This window comes from Moschus berezovskii, chromosome 1 (assembly GCF_049115385.1).
Source record: "Moschus berezovskii isolate FMDL1 chromosome 1, NW_MosBer_1.0, whole genome shotgun sequence".
Classification (NCBI taxonomy): domain Eukaryota; kingdom Metazoa; phylum Chordata; class Mammalia; order Artiodactyla; family Moschidae; genus Moschus; species Moschus berezovskii.
This window is the reverse complement of record NC_142460.1, coordinates 156,198,878-156,224,918: the sequence shown is the minus strand read 5'-3', so window position 1 is coordinate 156,224,918 and position 26,041 is coordinate 156,198,878. Positions and strand designations below refer to the sequence as shown.

At 37.7% G+C, this 26,041-nt stretch overlaps 1 protein-coding gene across 1 annotated transcript in view; it reads right to left on the bottom strand.

Annotated features, from left to right (window-relative positions):
• The window catches only part of STAG1 (STAG1 cohesin complex component), a 503,309-nt gene that overhangs the window by 264,430 nt on the left and 212,838 nt on the right, over positions 1 to 26,041 (bottom strand). Inside the window, exon 5 of the mRNA XM_055413256.2 lies at positions 17,601 to 17,697. Within this exon, the coding sequence (XP_055269231.1) occupies positions 17,601 to 17,697 (97 nt within the window). The remainder of the gene's footprint in view (positions 1 to 17,600; positions 17,698 to 26,041) is intronic.

The following is a 26,041-nucleotide window of genomic DNA, read 5'->3' as shown; positions in this document are numbered from 1 at the left end:
TTCGTAGTTAAAGAATGATAAGCCCTCTACTGCCAACAGTCCCCCTAAGGAATACTATAGGCAGATCCTAACTCAATGGTTCACTGAGATCTTTTCCTCTCCATTTCTCACTTTAAAAACTGTCATGGCTGAGCAGAATCTTTGAAGCTTGTCTTCGGACACAAGTTGACCATCTGCTCAGATCACTAGCTTTTCCAGTTAAAGCATCTTTCATTTGTACTGACACTTACCTCTCGAATCACTAGCTTATGAGCAGCAAGCAGTTAACTCTTGACTTTGGAAACATTATCAGATACAAATTATATGTTAGAATTATACTTAAATAGTAGAATTATCAGATACAGATTATAAATAAAGTAAATTTACTTGTTAAAAAAGGATAATAAACCACTGAATATAGACGGAGAACAAACTGAACTTCTTTTTCTTTAACAAAAGCCAAGTAGCTATAATGTTTAGAAATGGGTGAAAAGTAAATACAATAGGTTGGCACAATGGAAAAAAAGTACTTGAAGTGTAAGAGAGGGGGAAAGTTACACAGAGAACAGAACAAAAATTTAAAGATACAGAAATGAAAACAGAAGACAGTATGTAAAGAAGTTCAAAGACTGTTACCAAGGGAGAAGTGGAATAAAAGGAGAAGAAGCAATATTTTAAAAGACTGAAGAAAGATGAGCGCGGAAGAATTGATGCTTTTGAACTGTGGTGGTGAATACTCTTGAGAGTCCCTTGGATTGCAAGGAGATCCAACCAGTCCATTCTAAAGGAGATCAATCCTGGGTGTTCATTGGAAGGACTGATGCTAAAGCTGAAACTCCAATACTTTGGCCACCTCATGCGACGAGTTGACTCACTGGAAAAGACCCTGATGCTGGGAAAGACTGAAGGTGAGAGGAGAAGGGGATGGCAAAGGATGAGATGGTTGGAATGACATCACTGATTCAGTGGACATGAGTTTGAATAAGCTCCAGGAGTTGGTGATGGATAGGAAAGCCTGGAGTACTGCAGTCCATAGGGTCACAGAGTTGGACACTAGTGAGCAACTGAACTGACTACTGAAAATAAGCAAATGGAACAAAAAAGCTCTGTATCTAGAATATAATGTAGTCAAAATGTAGAAAATGGGAAACAAAAGGAAATCCTACACTTTAGGGAAAAAATTATTGAAAATGAGGGAAATGATTATTCCAAGTTCTCAAAAATAACGCAAGCCAGAACAGACTGGATTCTTCAGTGCTCTGAAGGGAAATATTAATTTATATACCCATTAAAATATATTTTAAGAAATAAAGACAAGTTAAACATATATCAGACAAAGTTCAACGAAGTCTACAGAATCACAAGAGACCTTGAAGGAAATTTCTAAATGATGACCAGCAGGCAGAAGTGATCCCAGATACATATGAAGAAAAAAATATATATGATATGGCATACACATGGATGAAACTAATAATAATTTTACTTAAAAAAATAATAATGTTTGAAATTATTTTGATTTTCTTAAATGTACCAAACTTGCTGTGTGGCCTACATTGTGATCAATTGTAGAAACTATCCCATGTGCACTTGATAAAAATGGGTAGTATGCTGCTTTTGGATGGAATTCTCTATAAATATCAATTAAGTCCAACTCATCTAGAGTGTCATTTAAGGCCTGCATTTCCTTATTGATATTCTGTCTGGATGATCTATTGATGAAAGTAGGGTACTGAAATAATACCAACCATCTTTTCTAATCACACTCTATGAAATTAGAAATAAACTACAAGAAAAAATTCTTAAGAAACACAAACGTGTGGCGGTTAAACAATACACTACTAAACAACCACTGACTGGATCACTGAAGAAATCAAAAAAGAAATTAAAAAAATACCTAGACACAAATGAAAATGAAAGAACAATGGTTCAAAATTTATGGGATGTAGGAAATGCCTTTGACTTTGTGGATCACAACAACTGTGGAAAATTCTTAAGGAGATGGGAATACCACACCACCTTATCTGCCTCCTGAGAAAACTATATGCAGGTCAAAAAGCAACAGTTAGACCTGGACATGGAACAACAGACTGCTTCCAAATTGGGAAAGGAATATGTCAAGGCTGTATATTGTCACCCTGCTTATTTAACTTAATGCAAAATACATCATGTGAAATACCAGTCTGGATGAAGCACAAGTTAGAATCAAAATTGCTGGAAGAAATATCAATAATCTCAGATATGCAAATGAAACCACCGTTATGGAAGAAAGCGAAGAGGAACTAAAGAGCCTCTTGATGAAAGTGAAAGAGGCGAGTAAAAAAGCTGGCTTAAAATTCAATATTCAAAAGTGAAGATAATGGCATCTGGTCCCATCACTTAATGGTAAAAAGATGGGAAAACAATGGAAACAGTGACAGACTTAATTTCTTGGGCTCCAAAATCACTGCAGATGGTGTCTGTAACCATGAAATTAAACGACACTTGCTCCTTGGAAGAAAAACTATGACCAACCTACACAGCATATTAAAAATGGAGACGTTACTTTGCCATCAAAGGTCCATCTAGTCAAAGCTATGGTTTTTCCATTAGTCATCTATCTTTGTGAGAGTTGGACTATAAAGAAAGCTGAGCGCTGAATAATTTATGAATAATTTTGAACTGTGGTGCTGGAGAAGACTCCTGAGAGTCCCTTGGACTACAAGGAGAGCCAACCAGTCCATCCTAAAGATCAGTCCTGGGTGTTCATTGGAAGGACTGATGTTGAAGCTGAAACTCGAATACTTTCACCACCTAATGCTAAGAGCTGACTAATTTGCAAAGACCCTGATGTTGGGAAAGATTGAAGTGGGGAGAAGAAGGGGACGACAGAGAATGAGATGGTTGGATGACATCACTAACTCAATGAACATGAGTTTTAGTAAACTCTGTGAATCTGTGATGGACAGGGAGGCCTGGTGTGCTGTAGTCCACAGGGTTGCAGAGTTGGGCATGACTGAACTGAACTGAACCCCATTTGAATGCAGAGTTGCAAGGAAAAGCAAGGAGAGATAAGAAAGCCTTCTTCAGTGATCAATGCAAAGAAATAGAGGAAAACAATGAAATGGGAAAGACTACAGATCTCTTCAGGAAAATTAGAGATACCAAGGACAGTCCTAAGGCACTGTGAAAAAAGTCAAGGAGTAGGCCCAATTTCTGGAAATCTCCACCTCTTCCCCAATATAGTTGGAAATATCCTCCCAGTAATTAGCATATTAAATTACCCAGTCTATAATAACTAACCAGGCCACATTTCATAGCCGCACTCGCCCTGGGGAATGGCCCACACTCTATCTGTGAAGTATGTTTCTCTCTGAATCTGAATAAATCTACTTCTTATCCATCAGTTTGTCTCACTGAATTCTTTCAGAGATGAGACATCCAGAACCTGAGCTTCATTAGGTCCTAAAACCAGGTACCATGGATATTGGGTGGGTTAGATTTCCAGTCTTATGGGTTCAAGTCCCAAACAGGGTTTTGGCCAGGTTCCAGTCTAACCACGTGGGTTCAAATCCTAAGATGGGTTTTGGCTGCGTTTGAGTGCACATGGGTTCAAGTCCCAATCCAAGGTAAATGGCTTCAAGAGTTCTCCAAAAGGCCTCCATCTCAACACTGTCAACTACAAACCAGCACTTGCCTGTCAACTACAAACTGGTACTTCCCAAAAGCATTTGGCAGCAAGTGAACAACAACAAGGGTTTTTGTCATCTGCTTCATGGTGACTGAACCCTGTCTGTGCTGTTGCAGCTGCTGACCTTCAATACCTCCTGAGGGGCATTCAGGGTGAAGAATGAGGCACTCTGCTTCAGGGAAACTGGTGAAACAGGTGTTCAGATAGTTAGATATTTTCAGAAACTACTTCAAGATCCCAGTGCTTGCCTCTTTCACATCTAGAAAATCACTAAATCCCTTCATGATGACATCAGCTCCTTGTGACTAGTAGAAAACCTTTTGTAAAGTAGGCACTTGATTGCACTTAACTTCCCTTCACCAAAATCTTATATATTCCCCACAGCCTCTTTGGAGCAGTCTATCAGAGCTGTCTGAGGTGCTATCTCCCAGGCTGCTATACTCATTCTTCCCCAAATGAAATTTAATTTGGAACTCTCACATTGTACATCATTTTATTTGACAACACTAAAACCTGGTTCCACTGAAGGGCCAGCAAGCTCCAGTGCTGGACTTCTCATGCCAATCAACTAGCAAAACTGGAACAGAACCCCACCCACTAACAGACAGGCTGTGTAAACACATACTAAACTCACAGACTCCCCAAAACACACAGGGGAGGCAGCACTGCCCATCAGAAAGAGAAGATCTTGATCTACCCAACGGAACACAGGCACCAGACCCCTCACTAGGAAGACTACACAAGGCACTGGTCCAAACCCAACCCACTGGACCGAGATGCTTTAAGTTAAGATAAACTATGACCCTGAAGCTTGTGGAAAGGGGACCCTAAATTCAGTAAGTTAAACAAAATGAGAAGATAGAGAAATATGGAGAAGATGAAGGAGAAAGATAAAAACCAACAAGACCCAAAAAAATGAAGAGGAAATAGGCAGTCTATCTGAGAAAAAACTTAGAGTAATGATAGTAAAGATGATCTAAAATCTGGGAAACAGAAGGAAGGCACTGATAACAGAATGGAGATCTGATAGGGAAGATACAAGAAATGTTTAACAAGAATTTAGAAGTACTAAAGAACAGACAATCAGCGATGAATGACTCAAAAACTGAAATAAATACTACACTAGAGGGAACTAACGGAGAAGGCAATGGCAAGCCACTCCAGTACTCTTGCCTGGAAAATCCCATGGATGGAGGAGCCTGGTAGGCTGCAGTCTGTGGGGTCGCTAAGGGTCGGACACGACTGAGGGACTTCACTTTCATTTTTCACTTTCACACATTGGAGAAGGAAATGGCAACCCACTCCAGTGTTCTTGCCTGGAGAATCCCAGGGATGGGGGAGCCTGGTGGGCTTCCGTCTATGGGGTCACACAGAGTCGGATACGACTGAAGTGACTTAACAGCAGCAGCAGCAGAGGGAACTAACAGCAAAATAACTGAGGCAGAAGAACAAGTAACTAAGCTACAAGATAGAATGATGGAAATAACTGAAGCATAGCAGAATAAAGAAAAAAGAATGAAAAGAAATGAGGACAGTTACAGAGACCTCTGGGACAACGTTAAACACACAAGCATATAAATTACAGGGGCCTCAGAAGAAGAAAAAAAGAAAGGATATGAGAGAATATTTGAGGAGATTATAATTGGAAACTTCCCTAACACAGGGAATAGCCACCCAAGTACTGGATACCCAGAGAGTCTCAAACAGGATAGACCAAATGAGAAACACAACAAGTGAAGTGAAGTGAAAGTCGCTCAGTCGTGTCTGACTCTTTGCGACCCCATGGACTGGATAGTCCCTGGAATTCTCCAGGCCAGAATACAGAAGTGGGTAGCCTTCCCTTCTCCAAGGGATCTTCCCACCTCAGGGATCGAACCCAGGTCTCCCGCATTGCAGGCGGATTCTTTACCAGCTGGGCTACAAGGGACTACAAGACACATATCAATCAAACTAACAAAAATTAACACAAAGAAAAATTATTGAAAGCAGCAAGGGAAAAGCAACAGATAACATACAAAGTGATGCCAATAAGATTAACAACTAAAGGAACTAAAAAAGAACGAAAAACCCCCAAAGTCAGTAGGAGGAACAGAATCATGAAAATTACAGCAGAAAGAAGTGAAGAAAACAACAGCAAAGATCAATAAAACTAAAACCAGGTTCTTTGAGAAGATAAATGAAATTCATAAACCATTAGCTAGACTCATCAAGAAAAATGGGAGCAGACTCAAATCTATAAAATTAGCAATGAAAAAAGAGAACTAATAATACACAACACAGAAAAACCAAGGATCTTAGAGACTACTTATAAGCATCTAATTGCAAATAAAATGACAACCTGCAAGAAATTGGAAAACTGTTAGAAAAGTATAACCTTCCAAGACTGAACCAGGAAGAAACAGAAAATATGAACAGATCAATCACAAATACAGAAATGAAAACTGTGATCAAAAATATTCCAAAAAATAAAAGCCCAGGGCCAGATGGCTTCACAGGAGAATTCTATCAAATGGTTAGAGAAGAGCTAACCACCTATCTTGCTCAAACTCTTCCAAAAATTGAGACGATGGAACACTTCCAAACTCATTTTACGAGGCCACCCTGATATCAAAACCGGACAATGACATCACACAAAAAAGAAAATTACAGGCCAATATTAGTGATGAACATACATGCAAATATCCTCAACAAAATACTAACAGAATGGAACAACACACTGAAAGGATCATATACTATGATCAAGTTGGGTTAATCCCAGGTATGAAAGGATTTTTCAATATACACAAATGAATCAATTTGATATACCAAATAAAGACACTGAACAATAAAAACCATATGATCATCTCAAACAAAACAAAATACCAATTTATGACAAAAACCTTCCAGAAAGTGAGGATATAGGGAACCTACCTCAACATAATAAAGGCCATATATGACAAACCCACAATAAACATTATTCTCAATGGTGAAAAACTGAAGGCATTTCCTGTATGACTGGCAACAAGCCAAGGGTACATACTCTCGCCACTATTATCCAATATAGTTTTTGGGAAGTTCTGGTCAAGGCAATCAGATAAGAAAAAGAAAAAAAAATCCAGATTGGAAAAGAAGTAAAACTGTCTCTCTTTGCAGATGACGTAATACTATATACATAGAAAACCCTAAAGATGCCACCAGAAAATTACTAGAGGTAATCAGTGAATTCAGTAGTCACAGCATACAAAATTAAAAAGAAATCTTTTGCAATCCTGTAAACTTATAATGAAAAATCAGTCAAATTAAGAAAACAATCCCACTCATCACTGCAAGAAAAACTTTAAAACACTGATGAAAGAAATCAAAGATGACACAAACAGATGGAAAGATATACCATGTTTTTGGATGGGAATGCTATACTACCCAAAGCAATCTACAGATTCAATGCATTCCCTATCATATTACCAATGGCATTTTTCACAGAACTAGAAGAAAAAATATCACAGTTGTATGAAAACACCAAAGACTCCAAATAGTCAAAGCAATCTTGAGAAAGAAAATGGAGCTGGAGGAATCAACCTTCCTGACTTCAGACTATACTACCAAGGAATAGTAATCAAGACAGTGTGGTACTGACCAAAAAAAAAAAAAAATATATATATATATATATAGATGAATGGAACAAGAAAGTCTAGAGATTAACTCACACACTGATGGGCACCGTATCTTTGACAAAGGAGGGAAGAATATACAACAGAGAAAAGATAGTCTCTTCTGTAAGTGGTGCTGGAAAAATTGGACAGCTATGAGTAAAAGAATGAAATTATAACAATACCATACACAAAAATAAACTCAAAATGGATTAAAGACCAACATATAAGTTCAGAAACCATAAATTATAAAACATAGGCAGAACACTCTGACATAAATCACAGCGCGATTCTGTTTGACCCACCTCCTAGAGTAAAGGGAATTAAAAAAAAAAAAGGGATCTAATTGAACTTAAAAGCTTTTGCACAGCAAAGAAAGTATAAGCAAGGTGAAAAGACAACCTTAAGAATGGGAGAAAATAACTGCAAGTAAAGCAACAAAAAAGTTCCGAAATAAACAAGCAACTCATGCAGCTAATTGTCAGAAAAACAAACAACCCAATCCCATAAAGGGCAGAAGACCTAACTAGATATTTCTTCAAAGAAGACATACAGATGGCCAATAAACACATGAAAAGAAGCTCAGGACTGTTCATTATTAGAGAGATGCAAATCAAAACTACAATGAGGTACCACCTCACACCAGTCAGAATGGCCATCATTAAAAAATCTACAAACAATAATTGCTGTAGAGGATGGGGAGAAAAGGGAATCTTCTTGCACTGTTGGTGGCAATGTAAATTGATACAGTGACTATGGAGAACAGTATGGAGAGTCCTTAAAAACTAGGGCTAAAACCACCCTCTGACTCAGCAATCTCACTATTGGGCACAGACCTGGGAAAACCATAATTTTTACACATGTACCCCAATGTTCACTGCAGGACTATGTTCACTAGCCAGGACATGGGAACCACCTAGCTGTCCATCAACATATGAACAATAAAGAAGGTGTGGTATGTATACACAATGGAATATTACTCAGCCATAAACAAACAAATGTGAGTCAGATGAACAGAGGTGGATGAAACTAAAGTCTGTTACACAGAGTAAAGTAAGTCAGAAAGAGAAAAATAAATACTGTATATTAATGCACATGTATGGAATCAAGATAAAACAGTACCGATGAACCTATTTGTAGAGCAGGAATAGAAACACAAGATGTAGAGAATGAACTTGTGGTAGAAGGAGAGGGTGGGACTAACATATACAGAGTAGCACTGACATATACATACTACTGTGTTTAAAACAGGTATCTAGTGGGAAGCTGTTATATAACACATGGACGTCAGTCAGGGTTCTGTTATGACCTAGAGGGGTGGGATGCAGTGGGGTGGGAGGGAGGTCCAAATGGAGGGGTTATATATAATTATGGATGATGTGAGTTTTTGTACAGTAGAAACCAACACAATACTGTAAAGCAATTATCCTCCAATTATCCCCCAATTAAAAACCAAGACAAAATAAAATACTAATACTTGGTTTTTGGTGCAAAAACTCCTATATATCCTGGGTCCTCCCTTATCTGTTTGGAGTAGTCCCTTTGAGCTATCTCATAGGCTATGTTTTAGGGTTAGGTCCTCAGCAAGTCCACAAGATAAAACATGAGAATCAACATTTATGTTGTGCATGTTTTTCAGTGGACAAACCCTAATGTCAACTAAGGACTTTAGTTAATAACGTATCAATACTGTTTCATCAATTTTAACAAATGTACAAGATGTTAACAAGTGAAAGTGAGGGGAGAAGAGGGTATATGGGAACTGTGTAATTTTTGCTTAATTTTTTTGTAAACCTCAACCTCCTATAAAAAATAAAGTCTACTTCAGAAAAAATGAAGACTCTACTTATAATGATTTCATTTATTTTTTTTCTTTTTCTTATTTTTTTTTATTGGAGGCTAATTATTTTACAATATTATATTGGTTGGTTTAGACATACATTGACATGAATCCACCCCGGGTGTATATGAGTTCCCCTTTCTGAACCCCCTCCCACCTCCCTCCTCCTCTCCTTATCCTCCCTCTGGGTCATCCCCGCACACCAGCACCAAGCATCCTGTATCATACCTAAAGTTCAGAAATAAAAATAAAAAACACAAATATAAGACTTTTTTATTCATGTACACAAATTTGGTGAGATGCATCAAAAACTGGAATGCCTGAAGCCAGTACTGGTCAACAGAAAGAGCCCGATTCTTCTCCACGACAATGCTTGACCACAGGTCACACAACCAACATTTCAAAAGTTGAATAAATTGGGCTACAAAGTTTTGCCTCATCAGCCATATTCACCTGACCTCTCACGGGTATCAACTACCTCTTCTTCAAGCATCTCGGCAAACTCTTGCAAGGAAAATGTTTCCATAACCAGCAGGACACAGAAAATGCTTTCCAAGAGTTCACCGAATCCCAAAGCACGGATATTTATGCTATAGGAATAAACTTACTTTTCACTGGCAAAAAATGTGTTGACTGTAATGGTTCCTCTTTTGTTTAATAAAGATGTGTTTGTGCCTCATTATAATGATTTAAAATTCCCCTCTGAAACCGCTATTACTTTTGCACTAACCTAAAAGCTGTGTGTCTGTCATCCTTACACCTTATTATACTGCCATATATCCTCCATACCAAGTTTGATGTTTCCCAGATAACTCAGTTGGTAAAGAATCCACCTACAATGCGGAAGACCTGGGTTCAATCCCTGGGTTGGGAAGATCACCTGCAGAAGGGAAAGGCTACCCACTCCAGTATTCCGATCTAGAGAATTCCGTAGTCCATGGGGTCACAGAGTCAGACATGACTAAGTGACTTTCATGTTTGATGAGAGTTTTTATCATGAATGAATGAATGCTGAATTTTGTCTACTGAAATGATTGTGTAATTTTATTCTTTTTATGAATGTGCTGTATTGATTTATGAATGCTGAACCATCCCTGCATCCCTGTATAAAACCAATTTAATCATGATGTATGATCCTTCTGATTGCTGAATTCTGATCTTAGTGTATGATCCTTTTGATGATTGCTGAATTTGGTTTTCTAATATTTTCTTGAGATTTCTGTAGCTATATTCATCAGAGATATTGGCTTGTATTTGGGGTGGGGGCAGTCTTTGTGTATTAGTGGCCTTACAGAATGAACTCAGGAAAGTTTCCTCCTCTTCAACTTTTTGGAAAAGTTTGAGAAGGACAGGTAGTAGATATTCTTAATATGTTTGGTAGAATTCTCCTGTGAAGCCATCCAGTCTTGGACTGCCCTCACTCTGTTCCGACATAAGATCGAGTCTGAGCTAGCTCCAAATCTCCAAGTCGTCACCCTATTGGCATTGGCAACCTTCACCCTAGAAGACTACGGTGTTAGAGGAAGGGTGCCGGAGCAAGTACCCAGTGCAAGCTAGAGTGTGCAATGGGACAGTTGCAGGAAATCAGTCTGAGTCTCAGGTCATTTTAAATCTGCTTCCTCCACCTTGTTCCCAAGGGGAAACAGTGTTTGTATGCAACCATCATAAGTGGAATTTTGGTTTTGTATAGCCATATTTACCATATGGCTTACTGGATTTCAAACCTGTTAAGGGGACTCATCTTCTTGGTTCACTTCAGTTCTTGATAATGGGCCCCAAATCTGGGTTGCCAAATATGGAACTCAAATGTCTCAAACCCTAGGAAGAATCCTCGTGCTTGTGATATGCTCTCCTTGCTAGGGGTGCAAGTCCAGAACTGATCATTTCTCTTCTCTTCCTACTCAACTCTGTGTGAATCTTCCTTTGCAGTCTTGGTTACAGAAAGGCTGTTCTATCAGTGTACAGTTTGTTTCAGTAACAGTAGCCACACGTGTACTGTATTTCTGAGATGTCCATCAGGGAGAAGGGAGCTCAGCATCCTCATACTCTGCCATTTTGATCTCTTTCAGAATTATTATATTGTTTTTACTAGTTTTGCAAACTGTTCCTCTTGAAATTTCTCAACTTTCAATATTACTCTCAAATAGTGATCATACATACTTCACTTTACTGGCTTCACCACAAACATGCTGGCTTATATGGCTAATATTAACTGGCAGTTGTGAAAATGGGCATCTCTGTCTTGTTTGACTTCAGTGAAAATTATTCTACTAGATTCCCTTCAGCATGATGTTGACTTTGGGGTTAAAAGGATTTTTCATCCTTCCATTTTTCACTTTCCAGAATTTACAAAAAAGTTGTAAGAAAAGTGCACGGGATTCTGAATATCCATCGCCAAATTCTCAGATGTGAACATTTTACCTTTTTTATCCTTTCCTTCTTCACATATCCCTTTATTTATCAATACTCCTGTATATATTTCCCAAAGCAAACAAAAATCTAATACAACTACAGAATAATGATCAGAATGCTGAAATTAACAATATATGTTCTAATTCAAAGAACTGATTTTGGAATTTAGTATTTGTTGCAATAATGCTCTCTGTGTCAAAAGAAAAATCTAAGATCATGTATTGCATTAAGTCCTGGAACAGTTTTCTTAGTCATTTCTATTTCATGACATGGACAGTCTTACAGAGTACAGGATAGTTATTATGGAAAATATACCTCAACTTGAGCTTGCCCACTGTTTTCTCATGAGCAGTTTCAGGCTCTGTACTATAAGCTAAAATAATACAAAAATAAGGCTGAGTTCTCATAAGTGCCTACCATGAAGCACATGCTATCAACTGGTTCAATAACTGTTTGCACTGTTTGCTTTCATCATTTGTTTACAGTGGTGTCTATTAACTTTGTACAGGTAAAGTACCATTTTATTTATAATACGTATCTTGTAAGGAGACAATTTGAGGAGGTAAATATTATGTTTTTCACTTTCCTCCACTAGTTTTGGAGTATAAGCACTGTGTTCAAATTTTAGTTAGTACTTTTTATACTCTTCAGCATGTGTTATTTATGTATGATTCAGCTATTCTGAGTGCATCCAAGTCGTGGATTTTCCATCCATCTTCACTGATTTTTCTTTTTTTCTGAGTATATGAAACATGAAGATAACTCCCAAAGTCAAGACTGTTCAAAAAGTATATTCCAGTAAGTATCTTCCCTCCACCCCAAATCCCTGTAAGTTTTCCACTCCATTTACATACACACATACCCTACAGGGGTCTTCCCTGGTGGCTCAGACAGTAAAGCGTCTGCCTACAATGCAGGAGACCCGGGTTCAATCACTGGGTAGGAAAGATCTCCTGGAGAAGGAAATGGCAACCCACTCCGGTGTTCTTGCCTGGAAAATCCCATGGATGGAGGAGCCTGGTAAGCTACAGTCCATGGGGTCGCAAAGAGTTGGACACAACTGAGCGACTTCACTTTTACTATACCCTACAGGTAGGCAATCATTATTCTGTGTCTTATCTTTCCTTTGTTTCTTTATGGTCAAGTGACCAGATACATGTGTATATTCTATTATTTCCCTTCTTTCCTCTAAAAAAAGCTGAATACTTTTAGACCCTCTTTCTGATGCTGGGAGGGACTGGGGGCGGGAGGATACGGGGGACGACAGAGAATGAGATGGATGGATGGCATCACCGACTCGATGGACATGAGTTTGAGTGAACTCCGGGAGTTGGTGATGGACAGGGAGGCCTGGCGTGCTGTGATTCATGGGGTCGCAAAGAGTCGGACACGACTGAGCGACTGAACTGACCTGAACTGAACTTGCACTTAAAAAAATAAATGTATCCTGAAAATCTCCCTCATTAGCCCACACAGTTTTTCCTCATAATTTTTTGCCATGCCAAAAAGCTCCATTGAGTAAGTTTTGCCACAATTTATTCAATCACTGTACTATACACTGGCATTTAGGTTGTTTCCAATATTTCACAACTACAAATAATATGTTACTGAAAAACCCTGTGCATTTATTTTTGTAAAATGGAAATACATCTTCATGGCAAAATTCCAGAAACAGTATGGCTAGGTCAAAAGATAAGAACATATGTAGTTTTGGTGAAAGTGAAAGTCGCTCAGTCGTGTCCAACTCTTTGCGACCCCATGGACTGTATAGGCCAGAATACTGGAGTGGGTAGCCTTTCCCTTCTCCAGGGATCTTGCGAACCCAGATACTGAACCCAGGTATCTGCATTGCAAGCAGATTCTTTACCAGCTGAGGCACAAGGGAAGCCCAAGAATACTGGATTGGGTAGCCTATGCCTTCTCCAGAAGATCTTCCCGAACCAGGAATCGAACCAGGGTCTCCTGCATTGCAGGCGGATTCTTTACCAACTGAGCTATGAGGGAGTTTTGGCAGGTAATGTCAAATTTCTATTTATGAGATATGTATCCACTTTTATTCCAACAAATAATGGAAGAGTGTCTGTTTCCTCACAGCCTTAACAACAGAGATTATAACTTACAATTTTTTCAATCTGATACATGAAAAATGGTCTATTATATAGTTGTATCTTACAGCTGTCTTTTTTCATATGTGCCATAATATCTGCTTACTACAGGTTCACAGGTACTTGAATCTATTTTAGATTTTTATTACATTGCACTAGTATGAGAGACAGTGAGCTTTCTCTTTTAAACATGTTAAGAAAATATGCATCTCAGTCTAATATACTAAAATGTTTTAAAATCTGTTTTGTCAAATGCCTTTTCAGGAACTATGAAGACAGCTGAAAGGAAAAATAGCAACAGATATGAACAGAAAACTGAAGAAAAAAAAAAGGCTCTCAAGTCACACACATAAGAGAAATACAAATTAAAATCATCCAAATACAAAACTTAACCATGGATCAATGACCTACACATAAGATCTAAAACTATAAAACTATTAGAAGAAAATATGGAGGTAAACCTTCATGCTCTTAGAACTGGCAATGGATTCATAGATTTGACACCACAAGCATAAGCAAAAGAAATGAAAAAAAAGTTGGACTTCACAAACATTTAAAACTTCTGTCCATCAAAGGACATCTTTAATAAAGGGAAAAGACAACCTACAGTGTGGGAGTTGTTGCAAGTTAAAAACAGTTCCATATTATATATCTGATAAAAGATTTAATATCAAGAATATACAAAGAATCTAATACAATAAATCACAGCAAAACTAAAACCCATCTAATTTCAAAATAAGCAAAGGACTCAAATACACATTTCTTCAAAAAAGACATACACATTGCAAAAACACAAAAAGTTGCCCAAGTCACAGGTAATAAAGAAAATGCAAATCAAAACCATAAAAAAATACCACTTCATACCCCCTAGGACATTAAAATTTTAAAACTGGAAAGTAAAAGTGTTTTAGAGGATGTGGAGAAATAAGAGTCTTCATACATTTCTGGAATTTAAAATGGTGCAGCTGCTGTGAAAACAATTTGGCAGTTCCTCAAAAACTTAAAATAGAATTACCATATGATCCAGCAATTTCACTCCTAGGTATTTACACCGAAGAATTAAAAAATAAGTACTTAAACAGATACCTGACCATAAATATTCATAGTAGCAATATTCACAACAACCAAAAAGTGCAAGTCCAAGTGTCCATCAATGGATGAATGGATAAATAAATTATAATATATACATACAATGAAATGAATTTTATCAATATATGCTACTACTTGGAGAAATATAAAAGATATGCTAAATTAAAGAGATCAGATACAAAAGGTCACATACTGTACAATCTCCTTTTACATAAAATGACTAGAACATAGGAGCAGACAGCAGATTAGAGGTAGCCAAAGACTGCAGGGAAGAGGCTAATGTGGAGTGACTAGTTAATGATAAGTATTCTTCTGGGGTGATAACAAAAAAGTTTTGATACCAGAAAGAGGTGGTTGTACAACACTATTAATGTGCTAAAAACTACTAAACCACCCACTTTAAATGGTTAACTGTGTAAGTGTATTTCACCTCAATTAAAAAAAAAAAAATCATACAATGTATTTTTAAATCATTCATAAGACCAATAAAAAAATTTGATAAAAACACTTTGTTGAAAAGACCAAATAGAAACAGGTATTTTCATGTATTACTGATAGGAGTAAAATTGATAAAATTCCCGTAACAGGAAATTTGGCAATATCTAATATAATTAAAAATATAATAACATACAGACATCCATTCTGCCACAAAGAACAAATGAGGTACACACAAAAGTACTCATTGTAAGAGCAAAAGATAACAGATAGTAGTCAATGCACTGTTAACATACAACATACAACTAGTTAAATAAATTGTTGTACATACATAAAAAGGAATACTTTGATGGTGGAAAAGAGGGAGAGGGAAGGGAGGAAATGGAGAGGAGGGAAGAAAGGGAAGAAAAGGAAGGGAAAGGGAGGAAGGGGAGAAATGTGAGGGAAGGGAGGGAAGGCAGGAAACCAATAAATTTCTCTATACACCAGTATCTTTTGTGTGAGAGGGGTGAGGAAGAAATGAGCATACATTTCCTACTCATACAGACAGACAGATGGATATACAACAAAGGAGTTAAGAAGTAACTCTGTGGAGACAGATGGGAAGGCAAGAAGTAGTAAAGGGTTTTTGATATACGTTTCTCTTCTTGTGTTTTTTTTTTTTTTTTAAACCATAGGAATAATTTACAAAAGCAAAAAATTTTAAGACTAACATTTGTTTTAAAATCGAAAATCATTCTAACAGGACACTTACATAGATTAGACAAAACCACATATGTAAAGCACTTCACCCAGTACTTGCCTTTCCCAGTTTAAGACTGTAAAATTAACAAACTCACTTTCCTTCAAATAAACTAATCCCTTGCCAATCCTCACCTAACTCTATGCTCCAGGTTGCTGCCACAAACTCTATGAACTAGAACGTGCTGTACTTTCTCTTCTTCTGAAATTTTTACACCAACTGTCAACTTGGACCTTTCTCTTCCACCCTAATTTACTCTTACTCAACACCTCAGTTCCAGTATCAAGTTTGTTCCTTTGAGATGCACTTTCTTACAAATATCCCCATATTCACACATACACAGAAACACACAGCCTAGGTTGAATCAGAAGCTCCTCCTGGTCATTCCTACACTACGTCTTATGATTAGACATGGAGACTCCAAATAGCGACAAGCCTGAATCTAAATCATGAATTCGGCACTTAAAACCTGAATGATGTCCAAAATCTAACCTAAGCCCTGAAGCCTTAGTTTCTTGAATGACAGAATAAAAATCATATCTGACTGATAGAAGTGTCAAACCAATATCAAATGAGCTAATGAATGTAAAGCACACAGCCTGGCACATACACTGCCAAGATGAAACAGTCATTAAATCGTAACCAATTTTATTACTCTCCTGGTAATGAGCAGTTCAGTGAACCACTGGTTTATTTTCCTCTTTTTCTTTGCAAAAATCCTTCTTTAAAAATTCAACAGGGACTTTCATGGTGGTCCAGTGATCAAGACTTCACACTATCACTGCAGTAGGCAACAGACTGGATTCCCAGATGGAGAATTAAGATGTTGCATGCTGCATGGCATGGCCAAATAAATAAAAAGCAAATAAACTCAAAGTAGAAAGGACATTAAAAAAAATCAGAGCAGAAATTATAACAAATAAAAATTAAAATTAAACATATTCTAACAGTTACTGGGGCAGGGATTGTCTTGATAGTATATATATATACTTTGGAACAATAACCTAGGTACTTTGTAAATACTTGATAAAATTCTTATGTTAATATGGTGAGTGATAACTTGTTCAGAAATAAGAAAGCCTTCAAGAAATCAATTTGATCAGTGACCTCAATAGAAGATCACCTTTCTGCACTGATAAGCAAAGAAAGCTGTTTACCAACTGATTTATCCCATATAGTACAATTTAACCTGTTAACATTTATTCTAGAGAAAAAAGGTCTCTATAAGTTACCTACAAATATGATAAAAATAACTTCACTTTTTAACAAATTGTCTGTGGATTCCAAATGACTGTAAACTTAAACCTGATTTTCATATTTATGTTACCTTCAAACATTTAACCTTCAAGTACTTCATCTACAAGATGAGGACTCAAAATAATGAATGTTAGCAACTGGCACATTTCACAATATAGAGCACAATACAAATAATATTAGTAAACATTAATTATAAAATCCTGTGATCCAAAAGGCCAATTCACAAACTCCTTAATTTCAGATTTCCTTCAAAACACTAAAATTTCAGAAATCTGTTACGAGTAAAATTGAACTAGGAAAAAGGAAAATATTTTTAAATAAAATAATTTTACCACAAAAGACTAGCAATTAATTCCAGAATGAATTATAAAATGATTAACACAAGGTAAAGTAAATTTGCTGGACTGACAAAGTCTCAGTGTAAATCATTTATTCCAACATTCTGTACCTCGACATCCTGAACACTGGATAAAAAAGTTGATTAAATCCAGAAGTGCAATGTCCCTGTCTTGTTTATATGATTCAATCCAGTCATCGACCACAGACTGTGGGGGAAAAAAAAAAAAAGAAAGAAATTTTAATTGATATTACAGCAAATGAATTTTTCATAAATTATTGGTTTTCTATGTATAGCTATTTAAATAAGAAAACTATTTAATTAAATCACATATATAATATTATACGTATTAATATAAAATTAAGACCATATATAATAAAATACATTTTTCCCAGGAACACAAGGATGATTCAATACGAGGAACTCAATTCAATTAATCAACAATGCAATGAAAACAATCAATGATTATAATACCAGATCTCAAAAGGTATCTGATAAAAATTCTGGAGCCATGCTTAATAAAAACATGTTTAGAAATACTGGGGTTATGTGATATGTTGGTAAACAACATAAAGACAAAGGTCAAAACATATTTCTTATGGAAACTTTAACACTTTTCAGCTTTAAGAAGAATGAGGTAAGGATGCATCCCAACACATTTAACACATATTTTAAAGATTTTAGTTTATGCAAAAATTAGTAAAATATCAATAAGGACAATTCTCCTTTTTTACTGAGTCTCTACTAATACAATTTAAAGATTAATAAAAAATTTGACAACTGACAAAACATAAAAGGACTAAATCAAATTTGAACATTAACAATATTATGAAATATAAATGGATTGAGAAGGCTACTCACAACTAAAATTATCTAAAAACAAATTAAAGGACTATATAAATTTTAATGAAGAACATTATAAAAACACCTTTAGGTTATAGAAAATGACTTAAATAAGTTCCATATTAAAAAGGCTTCATGCTGTATCAAGAAAGTCTTTCCAAATTGTTAGATAAATTTAATGTAATTCCATTTAGCATACTACCAGGCATAACTATTGAGAGTTTTGCTGGGGGTGAAGGGGAACCAGAAGAAATAGATAAAAATCACTTTTTTTAAAGTTTTAAACAAACTTTTATTTCTGTACTTAGCTACAACTATGTATAATTAATGCAGAAATCTTAAGGTATTCCTTAATGAAAGTTTACATATAAATGCACCTGTGTAACCATAACCAAAATGCAAATATAAAAAACCTTTCCAGAACTAAAACAGGCTGCCTCATGTTCCCTTCCAGTTAGTAACCATTCGGCAAGCAAATAGCTTAATTATTATTCCTTAACAATAGATATGCTTTTTAAATTCATATAAATACTATTATGTTTTGTGTTTGATTTATTTCAATGTTTTATCAGTGAGATTTGGTCATATTACTATGTGTTATTAGTAATTCCTTGTTTGTACTGCTGGACAGTGTTTCATTGACTTAACATACTTTATCTTATAACCCAATTTACTACTGATGTACGTGAGAGTTGTTTCCATTTTAGGGCTACTTCAAATAAAATTATTATGAACACAACTATACACATATTCTCACATAAACACTTTTTCTGCTGTATACATACCTAGTAGCAGACTTATTAACAAACAATATATATATATAGAGGTTTAGTACACAATGTCATACTATTTTCCAAAACAGCTGTATTAAATTATACTTCCTCCAGCAACATACGATATTGATATTCAGTGCTCCACATATCACTAATTCTAGATCTCATCAGCCCTTTTATTTTATCCCATTCTGATTGAACATTTCTCTTCTTTAGTGATCTGAGGAGCAATCATTTCCTTCTATGTTTAAGGGGAAGACCCTTTATTAAAAGCTGGTGTATATAACCCTCTCTCAACACATCAGCATCTGGCAGATTTTGTTTTTAAAGTATAAAGAAAATACAATGGTAGTGGCAGTTGCTCAGTTGTGTTTGAGTATTTGCAATCCCATGGAATGCAGCACACCAGGCTTCCCTATTCTTCACTATCTCCAAGAGCCTATTCATGTTCATTGAGTTGATGATGCCGTCCAATCATCTCATTCTCTGTCGTCCCCTTCTCCTCATGCTTTCAATTTTTCCCAGCATCAGGATCTTAAGCAGTGAGTTGAAAGCTGATCGCCGAAGAATTGATGCTTTTGAACTGTGGTGTTGGAGAAGACTCTTGAGAATCCCTTGTACCGCACGGAGATCCAACCAGTCCATTCTAAGGGAGATCAATCCCGGGTGTTCATTGGAAGGACTGATGCTAAAGCTGAAACTGCAATACTTTGGCCACCTCATGCAACGAGCTGACTCACTGGAAAAGACTCTGATGCTGGGAAAGGTTGGGGGCGGGAGGAGAAGGGGACGACCGAGAATGAGATGGATGGATGGCATCACCAACTCTGTGGACATGAGTCTGAGTGAACTCCGGGAGTTGGTGATGGACAGGGAGGCCTGGCGTGCTGTGATTCATGGGGTCACAGAGAGTCGGACACGACTGAGCGACTGAACTGAACTGGCTCTTCCCATCAGGGGGCCAAAGTATTTGAGCTTCAGCATCAGTCCTTCCAATGAATAATCAGGGCTGATTTCCTTTAGGATTGACTGGTTTGATCTCCTTGCTGATCAAGGGACTCTCAACAGTCTTCTCCAACACCACAATTCAAAAGCATCAATTCTTCTGTGCCCAGCCTTCATTATGGTCCAACTCTCACATTTGTACATTATTTCTGTTCAGTCACTCAGTCGTGTCCAACTCTTTGTGACCCCATGGACTGCAGCAGGCTAGGCTTCCTTGTCCTTCACCGTCTCCTGGAACTTGCTCAAACTCATGTCCATTGAGTCGTCCGTGATGCCATCCAACCATCTTGTCCTCTGTGGTCCCCTTCTCCTCTGCCTTCAATCTTTCCTAGCATTAGGGTCTTTTCTAATGAGGCAGCACTTTGCATCAAGTGGCCAAAGTATTAGAGCTTCAGCTTTACCATCAGTCCTTCCCGTGAATATTTAGGGTTGATTTCCTTTAGGATTAACTGGTCTGATCTCCTTGCAGTCCAAGACACTTTCAAGAGTCCTCTCCAATACCACAGTTCAAAAGTTCATTCATACAGGGCTACTAGAAAAACCATAGCTTTGACCAGATGCACCTTTGCTGGAAAAGTGATGTCTCTGATTGTTAATACGCTGTCTAGGTTGGTCACTGCTTTGCTTCCAAGGAACAAACCTCTTTAATTTAATGGCCTGCAGTCACCATCCACAGTGATTTGGGAGACTAAGATTAACAAAATGTTTCCATTTTTTTCCCCATCTATTTGTCATGAAGTGATGAAACCGGATGCTGTTAGTATTTTCAAAGTTGAGTTTTAAGCCAGCTTTTTCACTCTCCTCTTTAACCTTCATCAAGAGCCAGTTTAGTTCCTCTTCGCTTTCTGCCATTAGAGTGGTGTCATCTGCATATCTGAGGTTATTGATATTTTTCCCAGCAATCTTGAATACAGCTTGTGCTTCATTCAGCCAACATCTTGTATGATGCACTCTGCATATAAGTTAAATAAGGAGGTTGACAACACATAGCCTTGAAGTACTCCTTTCCCTATTTTGAACCAGTCCATTGTTTCATGTCCAGTTGAAATGGCTGTTTCTCAACCTGCATACAGGTTTCTCAGGAGACAGGTAAGGTGGTCTGGTACTCCCATCTCTAAGAATTTTCCAGTTTGTTGTGACCCAAACAGTCATAGGCTTTAGCATAAACAATGAAGCAGAAGTAGATGTTTTTCTGGAATTCTCTTGCTTTTTCTATGATCCAACGGATGTTGGCAATTTGATCTCTGATTCCTCTGCCTTTTAAAGATCCAGTTTGTATATCTGGAAGTTATCGGTTCATGTTGATTCTGAGTATTACCTTGCTAGCATTTGAAATAAGCACAACTATGTGGTAGTTTGAACATTCTTTGGCATTGCCCTCTTTATGAATGGAATGAAAACTGACCTCTTTTAGTCATGTGGCACTGCTGAGTTTTCCTAATTTCATGGCATATTGAGTGCAGCATTTTGCCAACATCATCTTTTAGGATTTGAAATGGCTCAGGTAGAATTCCATCACCTCCACTAGTTTTATTTGTACTAATTCCTCCTAAGGCCCACATGACCTCACACTCCAGAATGTTTGGTCTAAGTGAGTGACCATACTATCATGGTAATCTGTGTCGTTGAAGTCTTTTTTGTACAGTTCTTCCGTGTATTCCTGCCACCTCTTCTTAACATCTTCTGCTTCTGTCAAGTCCATACTGCTTCTGTCCTTTATTGTGCCCCATTTTTGCAAGAAATGTTCTCTTGGTATCTCCAATTTTTTTTGAAAAGATCTCTAGTCTTTCTCATTCTACTGCTTTCCTCCATTTCTTTGCATTGTTCACTTAAGAAGGCTTTCTTATCTCTCCTTGCTATTCTCTGGAATTCTGCATTCAGTTAGGCATATCTTTCCCTTTCTCCTTTGCCTTTCACTTGGGTCTTGTTTTCTCAGATCATTTTAAGGCCTCCTCAGACAACCATTTTGCTTTGCTGCATTTCTTTTTCTTGGATGGTAGTAGAGGGTAAAAAGAAAATGAGTAAGAATGAACAGCTTAGTATCTATTCAAGGGTCAGCTCTGTTGCATATTGTGTTTGGGTCTGTTGGCTAAGTTGGTGAGGCCTAAGAATGGATAAAGCAGGTCAACAGTGACTTTGAGACTCAGGAGTAAAGCAGAAATGCTTTGTGACCCAGGTAACCAACTATGGCACAAAGAACAGAGGGAGGCCATTTCCCCACTTCTACATGGGACCTGGCATTGTGAATGCACTCAATACTGTGACTAAATTTCTTTAGCTCCCAATGTATAATACAAATGTAAATTTATAATCCCACCAGTTATATATGAAGAGCCCAAAACATTCTGAATAAGTAACACTAGTGAGGAGGGAATTGCATTAGAATATTAGAAGAAATACAAGAATACTGAAAACAATGTAGATTGAAAGCAACATAGGACTAGAAAAGTAATATAAGACAATAGAGCACAGAAACAGATACAGGTATATTTGAAACTTAGGCTATAATAGAGGAGACATTTCAATTTTAGATGCAAAAGAGTGGTTCACTTAATACATGATACTGATATAACTGATTTTTCATCTGGAAGGAAACAAAGTTATACATTTTAAAAGTTATAAGAGTGTAGGAACCAAAGAATCTAAACAGTTAACTCCAAAAAGATAAGCCTTTCTTAGACTGGCAGACTGATAACTGTTAGAGACATTACCAAGTATGGACACAAGCACGTGGATGATACAACTTGTCATGATTTACAGGGCCTTGGCTGATAGGTGAAGAGGAGGATAAAATAAAAAACTTCATAATGTGCATCAAAACCAAATAGCTGGGAACATTTAATAAAGAGGGAAAAAAATCCATAGAGTACATACATGAGTTAAAAGGATAAGATATATGGCACATTTCTCACAGAAAATAATAAAAGCCAGTGAATAATGGAATGATATATTTAAAGAAAGAAAGAAAAAATGCCTATTGGTTGGATTAAAACCTAGCTTTTCCATCATCCCGTAAAAATCAATGTCTGGAGCTTCCCTGGTGGTCTAGTGGTTAAGAATTCTCCTGCCAAAGCAGGGGACATGGATTCCATCCCAGGCTGAGGAACAAAGATTCCATATGCTGCGGAGCAAGTAAGCCCATATGCTGCAATTACAGAGCCCATGCTCTACAAGAAAAGCTACAGCAATGAGAAGCACACGTACCCCAATGAAAAGCAGCCCCTGCTTGCTGCAACTAGAGAAAGTCCTCAAGCAGCAAGGTAGACCTAGTGCAGCTACATATAAATAACTAAATCTTTTTTTAAAAAACAAACAAACAAACAAACCAATGACTGAACAGCTATCCAAGAACAAAAAAAGATCCAGGAGATCTCTATAGTCCACTTAATGAAGTTTTAAGAACAACAAAACTGAGAACATTCACATTACAAGAAAAGGAAGGTTAACTTCATTTTCCCTGCATCATCCCATCCCCCAAACTGGCACCCTTCAGTGATAAGAAGAAATTTTTCACAGCTAAAAAGAACTCTTCTTGACAAGAAAAGGAATGTAGGGTGACTGATCAGCTTCCCCAGCTTCACAGTGGATTGTACAGGGGTTCTGCTTTGGTTTCATCCCACCAAGCCCAGCAACCTGAGATGTTACTGACCCAGCTATGAACGAGGAATAAAAGCAGAAGTGATATTATTAACAGAGAAGCAGCCAGAGGGATCACAGTTCACAGAGAACGGCTCTTCAGACAAACTCAGAGAATTTCACCAACGAGAAAGCCAAAGGCCAGCATAGTCACTGTAGACCCCTACAGATCTTGCCAGCTTTTCCCCCACAGGTATTTGTGTTTGTGTTCATTGATGCCAACTGCCTGAGTCCCTCTCTGTACCCTTTTCCCACCAATACTGAACCTACACTGTAGCCACTACAGTGGCTATTTTATAAATAAGGATATTTTATATTTTATAAATATATAAAATAAAGAAATAAACACACATACACACAATGGAAGAGAGGAGGAAAGATTATAATATGTTATAACTCTCTACAGCTGTGAGAGTTTAAGATGCCAGCCCCCTGAATCTCTACCCACCAAGGAGCCAGACAGCCACACCTGCAGCCAACTGGGGCTGCTGCAGCTGCACAAATGCAAAATACCAGCCTAACACCACCGCCCCACAATGAACCAGACCCTTGTGTTCATGCTCAGGGATTGTCCCTCCAACTGTGCACTAACAGACTGACATCCATCACTGGCCTCCACTGCAGTGAGCATGCACAGAAGGGATGGGAGGGATATGCAGCCACCAGTGAGAGCACCTACAACGAAGGCACCACAGAGCTTCCTGTGGGCCCAGATAAGGCCCTGCCTCCCGTCACTGGCCAGTACCAACAAGTCCACCTATACTTAGCCACTCCAAGCTGTGCACTGCACAACCCAGCCCAATGACCTCTGCCAGCCTTCAAAGCAGTGTGCACATGTGGACAGAGTGTGTGCAACCACAGATGACACTGATGGCCAGGAACTCCAGTTTGGCCAATGAGACCATAATTAGCACCAATCCTTGCTGTCTGCAGTGGTCCTCATCACTGTATGTATGCCTGTAACTTGCCTCTACAACAGCCTGCCTTGGTCCCTAGGTGATAAATCCCTAGTGAAGGCACTGCTTAGAACTACTACAGGGCTCTTCTCAGTGCTGAGCAAGAACCACACAGCTGTCAATGGTGTGTAGCCCAGTGGCCAGAGCTAACTACACATCATGTCTACAGGGATCCAAACTACCACACATTCCCCACATTGTCATCCTGCCACTATACCCAGGGTCACAGCATGTTCCAGAGTACTCTCACTCACAGGTAAAAAGCTGACCCTTATCAAATTCAGTATCTAAATTCTGGAAGAGGTTAACTGCTTCTTCAAATGAACAGACACGAAAACAAAGCAACTGGGATTATGAAGAATTGGGGAAATATATCTCTACCGAAGAACATAGTAAGCCTACAATAACTGGCTGATCCAGGAAATCTTTGCCTGACAAGGAGATTCAAAATAATTACAATGCAGATGGTCAGAGAGCTATAAGAGAACACAGATAAAAAACTAATATATCAGGAAAAAAATACAAAAACAAAATGAGTTCAACAAAGAAACAAAAAACAAAGGAGCCAAACAAATTTTGAAAATGAAGAATACAATGACTATACTGAAGAATTCAATACAGAATATATTAAAGAGATATACTTTTACTGGTATAAATAAATAGAAATTTGTTATCTATTACTGTATCTTTGATTACAGACCTTACTGCATTCACATTTAAAGTAATTATTGATATGTATGTATGACTGCCGGAGAAAGCAATGGCAAGCCACTCCAGTACTCTTGCCTGGAAAATCCCATGGACGGAGGAGCCTGGTAGGCTGCAGTCCATGGGGTGGCTATGAGTCAGACATGACTGAGCCACTTCACTTTCACTTTTCACTTTCACACATTGGAGAAGGAAATGGCAACCCACTCCAGTGTTCTTGCCTGGAGAATCCCAGGAACGGGGGAGCCTGGTGGGCTGCCGTCTATGGGGTCACACAGAGTCGGACATGACTGAAGTGACTTAGCAGCAGCAGCAGCAGCATGTATGATTGCCACCTTATTAATTGCTTTCAGGCTGCTTTTGTAGTTCCTCTCTATTGTTTTCTCCTTCTCTTGGGAAAAATGAAAATGGAAATATAACATACCAAAATTTATGGGATACAGCAAAAGCAGTTCTAAGAAGGAAGTTTACTGCAATAAACACCCATCTCAAGAGACAAGAAAAATCTCAAATTAACAACCTAATTTTATACTTCAAAAAACTTGAAATTAGTGGAGAGACGGAAATATAATAATAAAGATTCAAGCAGAAATTAAAAACTGGTTCTCTGAAAAAGTAAACAAAACTGACA